This window comes from Scyliorhinus canicula, chromosome 14, assembly GCF_902713615.1.
Source record: "Scyliorhinus canicula chromosome 14, sScyCan1.1, whole genome shotgun sequence".
NCBI lineage: Eukaryota > Metazoa > Chordata > Chondrichthyes > Carcharhiniformes > Scyliorhinidae > Scyliorhinus > Scyliorhinus canicula.
The window spans coordinates 146,302,999-146,320,008 of NC_052159.1; the positions used below are offsets into that span (position 1 = coordinate 146,302,999).

A 17,010-nucleotide genomic window follows, 5' to 3' on the forward strand; every position below is an offset into this window, starting at 1 on the left:
ATCCTAACTAGTTTCCACAAACTGATGCGAGGGAATGGCTCTCGCGGGCGAGATTGTTTACAATCGCAAAAGTTGTGTCGAGTTGGCAAACTTTTAAAACGGTAAATAACTTTTATGTGGGGTGAATGGAGTTTGACTAAATTTGCAGCGGGACAATCAAACAAGGAGTGTCTGTCAGTCAGCGGGATGTTCTCCCTCTCCGGAGTCATACCTGGGCCAGATCGTCCGCCCCGAGCATCCTCACCGCCGGTCCCTTCATCCCCGCGAACGCCGCCGCCTGCTCCTCCGAGTGCAGACTCACCGGTTTGAGCTGCGTGAAGACGGGCTCGTCCGCACTACTGCTGCTGCCGCCGCCCAAACTGCCCCGCATCGCACTGCTGGCCATTGGCTTCACACAGTCACAGGGATGGGTTGTGTGTGTGTGTGTGTGGCGGGATTTAACACCAGACGCGCATCTCCCCCCGCCAGCACCTTTCAATCGCGCCCAGCCTCTGTCGACTGTCCAAACATTCTGGCACTTTTTCCTGACACGCTCGCCCCCCCTCCTCTCCCCTGACTGACGGGCCGGCCCGCCAGTCGCCGATAGGGAGCAGGGCGGGCTCTCCGACAAGGGCTTGAGGCATCAGGTTACAGGTCGGAGCAGGCAGGGGATGCGCTGAGGTGAGCTTCAACCTGCCGCTCCTTCAAAACAACCCTCCCACTTGTCCCAAAGTCAAGTGGAAATTTTGCTGCTCCTCATCTCTGGGGCAGATTTTCTCAGTGTGGCAACTGTTCCTATTTTATTTTCTCCTCCTCCTCCTCCAAAGGAAAATTCTGTGAAAGTGCATTCCAAAACATTTCCAATTCAAAGTTACAGAAAGTGGAGAAGCATTGAAATTTCTCACCCCCTCTCCCAGTCACTCACCATCCTGACTTGGATATTTATCACCCCTTCCTTCATCGCCACTGGGTCAAAATCCTGGAACTCCCTCGTGATGTGCTGAAGGATTTATTTTCCGGTGCAGGGAAACTCCAGGGCGGTGATTATCCGGAGTCTGCCCTACTCCCACTCCCCGTGAAGACGGAGAATTTGGCGCGCCGTTCGCCATTGGTGGGCTTCTTTACCTCCGCCGCTGGCATTTCCCATTGAAACCACCCCACTCTGTCGGTAAATCCACGGGGCGGGGGGAGGGGGGGCTGTCAGCCCGACCAGAGAATACTTTACCTCCAGTCAACGGCTAGAGAATCTTGCCCTATGACTCTAACTGCACTTTGGATGTACCTATACCAAGGAGATTGAAGAGGTTCAAAAAGGCAGCTCGCGATCACCTTCTCAAGGGCAATTAGCGATGGGCAATGAATGTTGACTTTGCCAGAGATGCCCGCATACTGTAAATTAGTTTTTTGAAAAGTTTGATTCTGAGGTGTCTCAATACAATTTAAATACTCTTTTTTTTTAACTTTAGTGTACCCAATTCATTTTTTCCAATTAAGGGGCAATTTAGCGTGGCCAATCCACCTACCCTGTACATCTTTGAATTGTGGGGGCAAAACCCACGCAAACACGGGGAGAATGTGCAAACTCCACACAGACAGTGACCCAGAGCCGGGATCGAACCTGGGACCTCGGCGGCGTGAGGCAGCAGGGCTAACCCACTGTGCCACCGTGCTGCCCTTCCAATTTAAATACTCTTGATATTTACAATATGAATTGCATGACAGGCATATAGTCTGCGGGGATCTACACAGTTTCCAGCCACTCAGTGTATTCTGGCTGAAAGGCCTTCGACAGTGACCTTGCCCCATTCTGCCTCCACACTTTAGTGTATGCTGCAGCATATAGTGCAACTGTACTTTTATCTTAATAACAAGAAAGACATGTGGATCAGGGCTTCAAAGAACCTCTTTGAGTAAAAACCTTTGGCTGTTGGTTATTTATTTGTTATAAGGTTTCCTGTTTGTTCTCCTTTTGGTTTTGGTTGCGTTTGATGTATATATATAAGTGCCCCAATAAAACCATTTTAAAAAAGCAGTAAAAACCTTTGTCTTTGAATGGAGTTCGATAAGCTTTCTTTAAATATATGTGCTCGTTAATTGAAATATGTTTCAAGTAACTGGAATTAATAGATATTATAGACTGGTTTAGGATTTTATCCAAAAATGTGGTGCCCGTTCTTGGAAGAGCTCTCGACAAACCAATAAGTCCTTACCCAAAATCTAAAAAGGACAAATCAGGAATTAGTGCAGGGTCAGGTGAGCTTCAATGACCAGGCGACACAACAGTCTAAGGACCATATTTGAGTCACAAATTTCAGTTTAGCGGGAAATACATCTTAGCGGTAAATATAAGCTGGAATTTTTTAAAGGATACAATATCTGAGAGATCACATGGTGTTGATAAACCTCTTAAAGTTTAACTTTACCACTGTGTTCATTGGCCCACAGTCATTTCCAATTCAACAAGGTATCAATTTGAATGTTTTTACCCTTATTTTACCACTCCACCATTGGTAGCCACATCTGCAGCTGCCTAGATCATAAACTCTGGAATCCCCCCTAAACCTCTTTATCTCTCCCTCACTGGGGCTGGTTTAGCACCAGGCTAAGTTGCTGGCTTTGAAAGCAGACCAAGGCAGGCCAGCAACACGGTTCAATTCCTGTACCAGCCTCCCCGAACAGGCACCGGAATGTGGCAACTAGGGGCTTTTCACAGTAACTTCATTTGAAGCCGACTTGTGACAATAAGCGATTTTCATTTCATTCCTATTTGAAGAGACTAATTTGCCATCATAATGTCTCCTTATGTGGCTCAGTGTCAAATATATTTGGTAATTCTCCTGTGAGTGGTTGGGAATGTTTCGCTACATTTCAGACACTATGAATGCACATTTGTTATTGCAAAAGGACACCAGTCTGTGTGAATCTTGCACAATACATACAATACTAACTTTTAGAGGTTTTTTTAACCAGACCAAAGCAAGTAATTATTCTGCCTCAAAGTTGGTAGGTTCCCATATTTATAAGTGCATAAAGAGTTGTTATATTATACATGATTTATGCTGCAGTCCTATTGCACGTAAGGGATCAGGCTACATGGTAAGTGTATTTTACTTCATAGACTATTAAAAGCAACAGCATGACTTTCATGCATCATTCTGTGTTTTAAAAAAGTTGCTATAAAGTTGATTTTGGCTTGGAACATCTACTGCTGCCTCCAACAGTCTGCCATAATTAGCAGGGATAATTTAAGTTGGCATTATGATCTATCAGGTTCCACTGATTGAGCCTGGTAAATATGACCACCTCTTGCCCAAAGGTCTCCACAACATGGCATTGACATTTAAAAATATTTAACAGAAGGTTTTTTTTAAAAATTCCACACAAATCAAAGGAATCCCTTTCCAAAAAAAACCCCAACAAGTTCATATTTGCATTGTGTCTTGTTATGTAATAAATATTTGAAAGCGTATCATGGGATAACTTTGAAGTGCCCTGACTTACGTTGGCAAGTGCAGCCACTATTTTGAGTATCGCTAGTCTCACAAATAAATCAACAACTAAGCAGTTTTTGATGGCATCTGTTAAGAGAGGAATTTTCAGCCAGCGTACTGAGCGAATTCCATGCAGTTTAAGTAATTTCATGGAATCTTTCATCTTTACGTGACCAGCCAAGCTACGTTTTGGTGCCTACTGTTGTAAAGTTTTGGCGATGAGCTGTTTTGCCAATCAACCTTCACAGTCTGCTCACAGAACCATCCAGCAGTATTCAGCATCTCCTGTTCTCACAGGGCGTCGAGGATGATACATGTGGGCTGCTGCCTAATGGGCTTGTGGTCAAAAGTGTTCTTCTGCATAACCATTTCCATGAGCGATAGGTGTTATGGCATGGTACAACTGAATGGAGCATTCCCCGGCAAGATCCATCCTCAGCAGCATTGGGGGTCAGGTAGAAACTCAGCACACACAGTGACACTTTGTGTTTGTATCGAGGGTCAACACACAGTTCTATTCACTCACAATGGAAACCTCTTTGAAAGCCACACTTTTTGGAGAAGTAAATGTTAAGTCTCTTAAAACCGCAACACTTATAGACAATACAGAAGTAAACATTTGCAAAAACATAACATGGGCTTTAGAAGTTACATCCAAATGATAGTCAGGATTACAGTGTCTGAAATCACGGATTAATTATGCTAATTTTTAATGAATTATTTCCAATTAATTATGTAAATTTCTAAAGCCTCAATTGATTGCTTTTAATGGCTCAACCATTTAATGGATTTCTCTGCATTCAACTATGGATGTAAAATTCAGGATAGGGTGGTTTCTAGAGAATGGATACGTGAGGGGAGTGTTTCTGACATTCATAAGGAGCTTATGGGATCAGAGGAGATGCAAACCGAAGAGCTGAAGCACAAGTGGGATGAGGAGCTGTGGGGAGAGATAGAGGAGGGCCTTTGGGTGGACGTGTTGAGTAGAGTCAACGCGACCGCAACTTGTGCCAGACTCAGCCTGATTCAATTCAAGGTCGTTCATTGGGCTCACATGACAGTGGCCCGGATGAGCGGATACTTTGGGGTGGAGGATAGGTGCGCAAAATGTGCGGGAGGACCAGCGAACCATGTCCACATGTTCTGGGCATGTCCAAAGCTGAGGGGATTTTGGCAGGGGTTTGCTGAGGTCATGTCCAAGGTATTAAATACAAGGGTGGCATTGAGTCCAGAGGTGGCAATTTTCGGGGTGTCGCAGGATCCAGGAATCCAGGAGGAGAAAGAGACAGGTGTTCTGGCCTTTGCTTCCCTGGTAGCCCGGAGATGGGTATTACTAGCATGGAGGGACTCAAGGCCCCCGAAGTCGGAGACCTGACTTTCAGACATGGCTGGCTTTCTCTGCCTGGAGAAAATTAAGTTCGCCATGAGAGGGTCACTGTTAGGGTTCGTCCGGAGGTGGCAACCATTCATCGACTTCTTTGCAGAAAATTAATCGTCAGCAGAAGGGGGGAGAGGGTTAGGCTAACGTAGATCAGGGGGTTAAGTAATGGTTGAACCTGTGGGCGAGGGAGGCGGTATTTGCACAATGTTTATATTTTTAAGTACATGGTTTATATTGCTGCTGTTACAATGCCAAAGAAATACCTCAATAAAATGTTTATTAAAAAAAATTATGGATGCAAAACCTATTGAAATATTTTGGGAAGAGAAATACTTCCGATGTTACCGATGTCTAGGATTTGATTTGCCTGACTATGCCCAAGGATGCAACAGCTGTTAATTGCTTTGGAGAAATTGTCTGAAACTGATTCTTCATTTTGTAAATTACAAAACATGAATGCCTTGTGCTCTTGCTGTACCTGTGTGGAGCCAGTCGATTGCTATAAACATTTACTCAGCCTGTCAGCAAGCACCAAAGTCTTCTCCCATTCAATCTTTCATACTTTAAAATATGACCCTATAAAGCAGCAAACCTGCAGAGATTGAATTTTGGTCATGTGTTTAATCTCTAGGATGATTGTTAAATTAAGGTTGTACAGTAGTGTAGTCTACTGAGCTTTAAAACTGTTAACCTTCGCTAAAATCATTTAAAATAAAGGGCTTCCCAGCAGGACTTCAAACGGTGGAAAAGAAAGATTTGTAGCTGGATTTTACAGACACCCCCCCCCCCCACCCTGTGTTTTCAGCAGCGAGGCACATTAAGCATGAAGGTTGGGTAGCCCCCTGCCCTCCTTCTCACGTCCTGACCTGGTCTCCAGGATGCACTGAAATCAGCAGCCTGTCCAACATTTGTAAAACGATCATCAACAGGAAATTGAGATGGTGACCGCCCCAATGGGCCTGTATATTATGCTGCCCACGCTATAATGCAGTAGAGCATGGGCAGGCAGGTGGTCGTGGGCAAGTCATTTTCTAAAGTCCTGCCCCTAAAACCCAACATTTCCTATCTTTGCAGGGTCGGGTGCGGAGTGGGGCTGGGGCTTGCAACGCACAATTCACGGGGGCAGCTGGCTTTTTAAACCACTAGCTGCCTCCACTGATTTGGGATTTTGAGAGGCCAAGAGTGTGAAATCTGGAGTTTGAAACCCAGAATTTACAGATTGGACAGGAAAGAGAAGCTCTGAACTTGGTGGATTCATTTAAACAGTCAGGGTACCCATTTGGAGAGGTAAGGTACTCACTCCGTTGGATAGTGTCCCAGGACACCTTTGGGAATGGTAAGGCATCTTTTGGGAGTGGTAGGTCACCCTATATGAGTGGTAAGGCACCCTTTGGGAGAAGTAAGGCACCCTGAGAGATTGTTAAAAGTGAATATAATGTTACACGTTTTATGCACAAAGGCATTGGAACAGAGGCATTGGCAAGATTTTTACACAGAGGGTAGTGGGTGCCTGGAACTCGCTGCCAGAGGAGGTGGTGGAAGCAGGGACAATAGTGACGTTTAAGGGGCATCTTGATAAATACATCAATAGGATGGGAATAGAGGGATACTGACCCCAGAAGTGTAGAAGATTTTAGTTTAGACGGGCAGCATGGTCGGCGCAGACTTGGAGGGCCAAGGGGCCTCTTCTTGTGCTGTGCTTTTCTTTGTTCTTTGGATCCAGCTTTCAAAGAACTGTTAAATAAATGTTAATCTGTCAAGGAACTGTCAAAGGATATTAAGTGAGTTGGCATGGAGGGGTAATGGGAAAGAGGAGTGGAGAGGGGGGCATAGGTTGGCAGCATGTGTGAGGGACATGGGTTGGCATAGAGATATATGAGGACATGGGGAGGGTTGAGAGGCATAGGTTGCCATGGGTGTATGAGGGGCCATGGAAGGTGTGTAGAGGGGAATAAGGTGGCATAGGGGATATGAGGGACCATAGGAGGTGGCTGGCAACATGGATTGATGTAAGTTGACAGTGTGTGTGGGGGAGAGGGATGGAGTGTTGTTTTTTCTATTCTTTTTAGAATTTTACAACTTTATTTCAACACAGGGTGGGAGCAGCGAAGCGGGCCTCCCCACCCGGCAGCCTCTGCACTCATTCTCGGGTCGCCCATCTCTCTTCCTATTGCTGCACACACGCCCTTCCCCCCGACTGTAAATCTGACCTGTGGGCAAACATTATTAAAGGTCAGCTTCGCCAAGCTGGGCAACCCCCCAACTCTCGGTACCTGACCCAAGGTCCAAAATCTTAATTTCTCATGCAAAACACAGAACAGGCTGTTTGGCCATTCCCATTGAAGAAATTATGCACGGAATAAGGAAATCTTAAACAGGAAAGAAGAGGAAATATTAAATGCACATAAATGAGTGTCACAGAGGCCAGATCAAATGGAGAATCATTAATAATGCTTCCATTCTGCTGCCAAGTGCAAACTTCATCAGTGAATGAGATCATGGTTTTAGTTCTGAATTCACACCTCCAGCTTTCTGATATTTACTTTTCTGATGTGCATCAGAGTATGGAGGAAAATAGGCCAATGTTCAGTCAAAAACTAAATCAATGGCACCCTTAAAATACAAGGCTAAGCACTCTTAACTGTGATTTGAGGTGACACTTTATATTCCATTCTTAAGTAAGCATCAAACTTTAACTGGAGGGAACCAGATGTCATTGCTCGTAATTCTTGTGATTGTTGCAAATGTATCTTATTGCTGATGATTCACTCAGGAAGTTGCTGAGTGGACTTATGGACAGCAATAGCTCAGTAAGTAGCACTCTTCCCTCTGAATCAGAGGGCTGTGGCTTCAAGTCTCACTGCAGAAACCTTGTGTAGGTAGTAGGAATTCATTGGTAGGTATTAGCAATGTAATCATCAGTTTGGAACTTAGCTTGGTCTTGTAATGTTAAAGAAAGGTCAACAATCGTTAACAGGCAATTTGCTGTGAGTGATTGCTTGATTGGCTACTAAATGCTGCCAGCTAGAAATTGATTAAGCAGTTGTGGTAAACACCACGAATATCATATTGCATGTATTACGATACTGCCATTGTATTACAGGTACCACAGTAAATCCTAGCCTGCTGGCTCCTCCCAGCAGGCGGCGTATAAAAGTGTATGCTGGGCAGCACAGTGGCCTAGTGGTTAGCACAACCGCCCCACGGCGCTGAGGTCCCAGGTTCGATCCCGGCTCTGGGTCATTGTCCGTGTGGAGTTTGCACATTCTCCCCGTGTCTGCGTGGGTTTCGCCCCCACAACCCAAAAATGTGCAGAGTAGGTGGATTGGCCACGCTAAATTGCCCCTTAATAGAAAAAATAATTGGGTAATCTAAATTTATAAAAAAATAAATAAAAAAAAAAAAATAAATAAAAGTGTATGCTCTCCTGCGCTGCTCCCATTCTGGTTCCAGCTGCAGGAGGCACAACATCTTGTGCAACAAAGCCTCGATTGTTTCACCTTTCGCATCTCGTGGTAATTGACTGTACATCAGTAGTTGTAACGTGTTTGTCTCTCAAAAGGCATATTATAGAATCATAAAATTCCTACAGTGCAGAAGGAGGCCATTCAGCCCATAGAGTCTGCACCGACCCTCTGAAAGAGCACCCTACCTAGGCCCACACCCCCACCCTATCCCAGCAATCCAATAGCCCCACTTGACCTTTTGGACACTAAGGGGCAATTTGGCGTGGCCAATTCACCTAACCTGCGCGTCATTGGACTGTAGGAAGAAACCGGAGGAAACCCACGCAGACACGGGGCGAATGTGCAAACTCCACACAGTCACACAAGGCCGGAATTGAACCCCGGTCCTGGCACTGTGAGGCAGCGGTGCTAATCACTGTGCCACCGTGCTGCCCAGCACTTAGCGCGATCAGCACTGCCAACACTTTTTGATACCACTGAAGTAAGTGTGGAATTGAAGGACCTTGTTCGCAAAAGCGCAAAGCCTATGCTGAGAAGCGGGTGCATCACAATTGGAGTGGGTCACAAACAGAGTGGGAATGACAACGTTGAGGGATCACAAGCAGAGAAAGATGAGAATTTGGTGACAGTAGGAATGTGAGAGAGTGGAGGAAAGGTGCTTTCTCACACCCAACCCAAAATCAGTGGGGCTGCAGAACCTGAGGATTCTGGGATTGAGCAGGAAGGTCGAATTGAGGCATATTTGCAATCTCCATTGAAACCGATAACTTGTAAAAGAGATATGAATTTCCCAATGACCGAAGAAAATGATTTCACATTTAAAAACTAACAATAAACTAAATTCATTGTCGACTAAACATTAGCAACTAATACACTAAACTACAGAAAAAGCATTTCCTCCTATTAATTTCTGAATACAACCGAAAATCCCACGTCAAACTTACATATCACACCACATTCTCAGCAGCAATATAGTATTCCCAAGGTCCTCCTGACTTTAAAAGGATCTCTTCTCCCTGCTCCACTAGGGTCTACAACTTTTCACAATATACATTAACGATCTGGAAGAAGGAACTGAGGGCACTGTTGCTACGTTTGGAGATGGTACAAAGATATCTAGTAGTGAGGAAGCGGTGGGGGGGGAGAGGGGGGGAGCTGCAGAAGGACTTGGATAGGCTAGGAGAGTGGGCAAAGAAATGGCAGATGGAATACAATATGGAAAAGTGTGAGGTTACGCACTTTGGTAGGAAGAATGGAGGTATAGACTATTTTCTAAATGGGAAATGCTTCGGAAATCAGAAGCACAAAGGGACTTAGGAGTCCTTGTTCAAGATTCTCTGAAGGTTAATGTGCAGGTTCAGTCGGCATGTTCGGATGGCAAATGCAATGTTAGCATTCATGTCGAGAGGGCTAGACGCAAGGGCAGGAATGTACCTCTGATGTTGTCTAAGCCTCTGGTCAGACCCCATTTGGAATATTGTGAGCAGTTTTGGACCCGTATCTAAGGAAGGATGTGCTGACTTTGGAAAGGGTCTAGAGGAGGTTCACAAGAATGGTTGCTGGAATGAAGAGCCTGTCATACGAGGAGCGGTTGAAGGCTCTGGGTCTGTACTTGTTGGAGTTTAATGGATGAGGGGGATCTTATCGAATCTTACAGGATACTGAGAGGCCTCAGTAGTGACAGAGTGGACGTGGAAAGGAAGTTTCCGCTTGTGTGAAAAGCCAGAACCCGAGGCCACAAACCCAGACTAAAGGGACAATCCTTTAGAACTGAGATGAGGAGGAATTTCTTCAGCCAGAGGGTGATCAATCTGTGGAACTGTTTGCCATAGAAGGCTGTGGAGGCCAAATCACTTCATGTATTTAAGACAGATATAGATAGGTTCTTGATTAATAAGGGGATCGGGGGTTATGGGGAGAATGCAGGAGAATGGGGATGAGAAAAATATCAGCCATGGTTGAATGGCGGAACAGACTCGATAGGCCGAATGGCCTGATTCTGACCCTCTGTTTATGGTCTCATGGTTAGGATTAGGGTTACCTCATCTTGACAAACAGTGGTCTTACTCAGGTACTTAATTCAAACTGATTTATTTACGCTATTGATGAGCTACTCGGACGACACATCCCTTTTGAGTAAGGACTGTTCCATCTGTCATACAGAATCTCTAGCAGATGACTGCTGATGTCAGTTACATCACTAACGCATCTGACACCTGGCAATGGATAACGCACAGTACCTTTATTTGGCCATTTGACCACCTCTTGCGTACAGTGATACAGTGAGGCTGCTGGCCGTCCATTGCGCTTCCTCCTCTCTTCAGGAAGGCAGCAGTAGGCCCATAATGGCTGCCATCTGTCTTTTCCACTCATGCTTCGCAGGCTGCTCCCACCTCCTGGAGATGCACGTTGGGCTCACCTCAGGCCCAATTCGGGCATTTACGTTTGAAGATGACATCAATTGAGTGACACTGAAGTGGGCTGGAGCTGGGAGCCAAAAAATATCCAGGCGTCGGTTTCCAGGCCCCAAATTGAATATGAAGCCCTGTGTGTTCCTGGAGGACCATGCGTGGAGGAAGTGCTTCCAGCTGCTTGAATATATGCTGATGGCTTTCTGAGCATGAGGTACTGCTGGATTTACTGTGAGTGGCTGAATTTTTCTTGGATCGCAGGTTCACCATCGCCAGTTGGAAGAGCAAGTGGGTAACCACCCCAAAGGGTAGGAAGAGGCAGGCAATCCAGGGATCCTCCGGAAGAGTGAGACTCTCAAACAGATGTTCAACGAGGTTGCCAACACCCTGAAGAAATGCAGTCCTGAGCAGGTTAGTGAAGCAAAGAGCCGAACGGGGATTGCAGCAAAATGCAAGAATGCTACAGTAATTGGGGAATTTGATCACAGTAGCACAGTGGTTAGGACTGTGGCTTCACAGCTCCAGGGTCCCAGGTTCGATTCCCCGCTGGGTCACTGTCCGTGCGGAGTCTGCACGTTCTCCCCGTGTCTGCGTGGATTTCCTCCGGGTGCTCCGGTTTCCTCCCACCATCCAAAGACGTACAGGTTAGGTGGATTAGCCATGCTAAATTGTCCTTAGTATCCAAAAAGGTTAGGAGGAGTTATTGGGTCACGGGAATAGGGTGGAAGTGAAAGGTTAAGTGGGTCGGTGGAGACGCGATGGGCCACATTGCCTCCTTCTGCGCTGTATGTTCTATGTTCTATGAACAGACAGGCACAAATCTTTGAAGGCATCAGCACAGGTTAACAAAACAAATGGGATTCTGAGCATTATATTGATTACAAGAGCCAGGAAATTATGCTACCTCTCCGTAAAACACTAGTTCAGCCCCAGCTGGAGTATTGCGTTCAATCCTAGACATCACATTTAGGGAAGAATGTGAATGCTGGAGGGTATAGATGAGATTTACGAGAATTTTATTTGATTTGATTTGATTTATTATTGTCACATGTATTAGTATACAGTGAAAAGTATTGTTTCTTGCATGCTGTACAAACAATGCATACCGTACATAGGGAAGGAAGGAGTGACTGCAGAACATAATGTTACAGTTATAGCAAGGTGTAGAGAAAATATCAACTTAATACGAGGTAGGTCCATTCAAAAGTCTGATGGCAGTAGGGAAGAAGCTGTTCTTGAGTCGGTTGGTACGTGACCTCAAACTTTGGGACTTTTTTCCTGATGGAAGAAGGTGGAAGAGAGTATGTCCGAGGTCCGTGGGGTCCTTAATTAAGCCTTTCTGAGGCAGCAGGAATTATAGACAGAGTCAATGGATGGGAGGCTGGTTTGCGTGATGGACTGGGCTATATTCACGACCTTTTGTAGTTTCCTGCGGTCTTGGGCAGAGCAGGCTCCATACCAAGCTGTGATACAACCAGAAAGAATGCTTTCTATGGTGCATCTGTAGAAGTTGGTGAGGGTCGTAGCTGACATGCCAAATTTCCTTAGTCTTCTGAGAAAGTAGAGTCGTTGGTAGGCTTTCTAAACTATAGTGTTGGCATGGGGGGACCAAGACAGGCTGTTGGTGATCTGTACACGTAAAAATTTGAAGCTCTCGACCCTTTCTACTTTGTTCCCATTGATGTAGACAGGGGCATGTTCTCTACTACGCTTCCCGAAGTCGATGATAATCTCCTTCGTTTTGTTGACATTGAGGGAGAGATTATTGTCGTCGCACCAGTTCATCAGATTCTCTATCTCATTCCTGCACTCTGTCTCGTCATTGTTTGAAATCCGACCCACTACGGTGGTGTCATCAACAAATTAGAAAATAGAGTTGGAATTTGACCACACAGTCGTAGGGGTATAAGGAGTATAGTAGGGGGCTGAGGACACAGCCCTGTGGGGCACCGGTGTTGAGGATGATCATGGAGGAGGTGTTGTTGCCGATCTTTACTGATTGTGGCCTGTGGGTTAGAAAGTTCAGGATCCAGTCGCAGAGGGAGGAGCCGAGGCCACGGAGTTTGGAGGTGAGTTTCGTTGAGTTTCGAGAATGGTTCCAAGGCTGAGGAATTGCAATTACATGGAGAGACTGGGCGAATTTCAGGTTGTTCTCCACAGAGCAGAGAAGGCCAAGAGGACGTTCGGTAGCAATGTAATTTACAACAGTGAAAGGTTGAGACGGAGTAAATAATAAAGAAAAAAATTGTTCCTCGGGTTGATTGACTAGAAGGGCCCTGATTTAGGATGATTGGCAAAAGAGCCAGACATGACATGAGCCTGAATCTCTTCATGCAATGATTGGTTAGGGTTTCATAGATTTATCATAGAATTTACAGTGCAGAAGGAGGCCATTCAGCCCATCGAGTCTGCACTGGCTCTTGGAAAGAGCATCCTACCCAAGGTAAACACCTCCACCCTATCCCAATAACCCAGTAACCCCACCCGACACTAAGGGCAATTTTGGACACTAAGGGCAATTTATCATGGCCAATCCACCTAAGCTGCACATCTTTGGACTGTGGGAGGAAACCGGAGCACCCGGAGGAAACCCACGCACACACGGGGAGGATGTGCAGACTCCGCACAGACAGTGACCCCGGACCGGAATCAAACCTGGGACCCTGGAGCTGTGAAGCATTTGTGCTACCCACAAGGCTACCGTGCTGCCCTTTTGGAGCAAGGTGATTGAAACAAATTCAATAACAAAAGTAAGCTGGAAAGAAAATTTCACGGGCATTATGAAAGAGTGGGTGAGGGTTGCTCTTTGAGAGAGCCAGTGCTGACATGGTGGGTCCAATAGGCGCCTTCTGTGCTGTACCAGTCTGTGATTCAGCTATCAAATATTAGTGAGATGGTTTGGAAGGGAAAGTCCTTTCCTCTCCATCCTAGAACATTTCTAATGGTCAACTTTTAAACTCTCAGAATAACAGCAGACAGCCACGGACAGGAATTGAAAGTGGGGGCAGTGAATAATTAAGAAAATGAAATAGGTCACGTTGGGTCAAATGGTCGGTTTCTGTAAATATTATCAGGTACAAGGGCAGTAATATCCTTGTAAGCACACAAAATAGGCTATGTTTGCGTTACACATTTTAAATTTAATTTACTGTTTCCATCTTTGAGCCAATAGCCGTTGACAGACCACTTTGGCATCATGTTTAGCAGGGCAGTTTGCATGAATTTGAGGTTGTGAGATTTGGTTGCCAAGTATCTGGAATAATGAGGTAAGTCGCCTAATGCCTCATCTGACTTTCAGTGCAATATGTGTACCTGTACATGCGTGTCCAGGAGTGAGCTCTTCCCTCAACAGCATAGAACCAAGACTTATCCCTCGACTGAACAGGAGACAGATCATCCTCTGGTCCAATAAAACCTTCAGGATCTAACTCCATGTGTAAATTCATATAGGGAAGGTGCCTTCCAATCTATAGATACCTTGTATTTCAGGCAGTCAGGGACATAGGAGAGTGTACAGCGTTGCATAAACATTTATTTCAATAATGAAGGTGTATTCCGAGGATGGAAAGCAAACTTCAATATTGCAACATTGACAGATATCTCACTACCAGAATCACAAGATCAGTGGGTAAGGAAAAGAGACAAATGTAAATAGGAATATTTACAAATATTAGACTGCCTTGATTCAGTCTTCCATTTTTACATATTAGAATTTTAATTGCAAACAGGTACTCTAATCCAATATCAAACACTAACAAATTAGGGGAGTCATTAGAATGAGAATTTGTAATTCCTCGGCACAGTGGGATGTTTAGCAACTCAGCAATTCTTTTTAATTAAACAAAGGACCCCTCCCGAGCAAACTAATATGCACTGTCACCCCAAACAACCCTGTTTAACAGGCGCATGATTGGATATCTTCATTGTCAAACACACCAAGACGGAATATTGTATTCTGAGGAGATGGCAATCTGCTTATGTTGTTTGAGGTGTTTGGCCCTCTCGATTGGGCAGTTGGTTGGGAAGTAGGAGACTAGGAGGGGTGCCCTGCGAAGATATATACTAAGGATTCAGCTTTTCACAAGATTAATTTATGCAGTGGATGAAGCCATAGAGTTGTAGCAAAGAGGTGCAGCACGTTTGGGTGAGAGTTGAGGTTAGAAAGGAACATAGCTGGACTAAATGAGTGGGTAAAGTTATGGCGCATGGTGTTTAATTGGGGGAGAGTGAGGCGATCCACCTTATATTCGAGAATGACAAATCAGAATATTTTCTTAATGCGGAGAGACTCAGAGGTGTGGAGAGGCAAAGGATTTTGGATGTTCATGTACACAAACCATCAGCACAAAAAATAACCCAAAAGACAAATTGAATATTTGCTTTTATTTCAAGGACTTCAAAAGTGAGCAAGTCACCCTGTAAAGAGCTACGGTCAGGTCCCAACTGCCGTACTACATTCAGTTTTGTGCACTAGGTCACAGGAAAGATATATTGATGTGGGAAATGGAACTGTACAGTTTTGGCGGTGTGGGAGCGGTGACGTTTTCTGACAGAACAAACGGCAATGCAACATGGCGCCGGCTGCTCTCGGACTGCGAAATATTGCCCCCCACTTTGGCCGGCTCGCGCGCCCCGGACCCCCCTCCCCCCATAGTGCCCCAGCCCCTGGCAAAATCCCCCATGCCTGTGGATCGGCCCCTCCCCCAACTGTGATGGCGCTGGACTGCGTCCACAGCCGCCACGCTGAGTTCCCGACGGACGATACCGCACGCGACCGACGCCGTCGGGAACACGGCCGTCGGGGGCGGAGCATTGGGGGGGGGGGGAGCAGGCAATGTCCTGAGGCTGTCGATGCGTCACGCAGCGTACACTCTGAGTACGCCGCTTTGCAGGAAGCGGAACATTATGAAAGCGACGCCGCCCCCGATTTGGTCGTGAACGGGGATTCTCCGGCCGATCTCTGAACTCAATCTCGGCGTTGGCAACAGGAGAATCAGCCCAGTGTTTTTCAAACTTTTTTTCATGGGTCCCACTTTTTTGTCAACAGGCAAATGTTGACAAAATGTTTTGTCAACACCAATTCAGGACCCATGCCGGCTGACCTTCACGACCTACGCCAGTCGACCTTCGCTTACCTTTAATGCGAATCCCACTCCAACAAGGTTCACAGGAGGAGAGAGCAATGCACATATGAGTTGCATTCTTCAGCCACTTCCTTTCTGCCATCTTCATCTTTGTGTGAACGCAAAATCCAACCTCACACATGCAGGCCATCGTGAAAGGCAATAGCAACAAAATGCTTGTTTGGATTGGATGAATTGGATTTGTTTATTGTCACGTGTACCAAGGTACAGTGGAAAGTATTTTTCTGTGAGCAGCTCAAACAGACCATTTAGTACATGAAAATAAATAAAATAAAAAGAAAATGCATAATGACCTGTAATTTACTCAGCACTGGCTACTCCTGGGTGATGCTGAACCAGAATATTGACACCTTCATGAGCCTTTGGCATGTTTTTAATGTGCTGTCTCAAGTCAGGTACAGCAGTGTAGTCTTATCATTTGGAGTCAGCTGGAAGTTACGAACTGACTCTGCAGCCTCAAGCTCAAAATTAATTTTTCACCCACCAATTCTTTGTCAAAACCTGAAACTTCTACTCTCATTTGCCAGTACACCCCTGCATATAACACACATGGGCTTTGCATCCTTATTTGCATTGGCAGAATTGACAAAACCATACCTCAAGAAACAATCTTTATATTGCTTTGTTCCCGAGTTAAGTTTCTTCTTTGTAGGCTGTTAGACAGAGACCCTGGAGCTCTGTACAGAGCTACCACTGGCACTGCTCTTTCTTGCCATGGACTCTCCTGTGCAGCTATCACCAGCAGATTCAGATGCGAGATCCTGGCCAGTGGGTACTCTGCCTATTTGTGTCTCTGGCTGTCTCTTCCTTGTAACAATATGATTAATCTTCACAGCCCTCTTACCTTGCTTGCTAGCAGCGAGAAAATGGAAGAAGATCCCCTTTGTTATTTCATGCCAAAAGCATGTACACACAGGGTTCTTGGTGTCAAGTGTATGTGCAGGGTACATGACCTGCTCAGTGCTGCCACTTATGGTCGGAAGACTGCACACGGCAGCGGCGCCATTCTCCTTCTGGAAAAAAACATTTTATTGGAAAGTTTTTCATTATAAACAGAATAATGTAAAACAGATGCTTCAAGAATATGGTGAATTATAAACCTAGTAATTCACACTGTGTTCTATTATATGTATTGTG

General features: G+C 45.4%; 1 protein-coding gene across 3 annotated transcripts in view; it reads right to left on the reverse strand.

The window, feature by feature from the left end:
• The window catches only part of LOC119977589 (Krueppel-like factor 5), a 47,146-nt gene extending 46,628 nt beyond the window's left edge, over positions 1-518 (reverse strand). The window contains exon 1 of one of the 3 annotated variants that reach the window (XM_038818703.1): positions 302-518. In XM_038818703.1, coding sequence (XP_038674631.1) covers positions 302-385 — 84 coding nt within the window. In that variant the 5' untranslated portion in view covers positions 386-518. Of the gene's footprint in view, positions 1-211 lie in introns of all 3 variants that reach the window. The other 2 variants (XM_038818702.1, XM_038818704.1) reach the window with 2 other exon arrangements.
• Between the last annotated feature and the right edge of the window lie 16,492 nt (positions 519-17,010).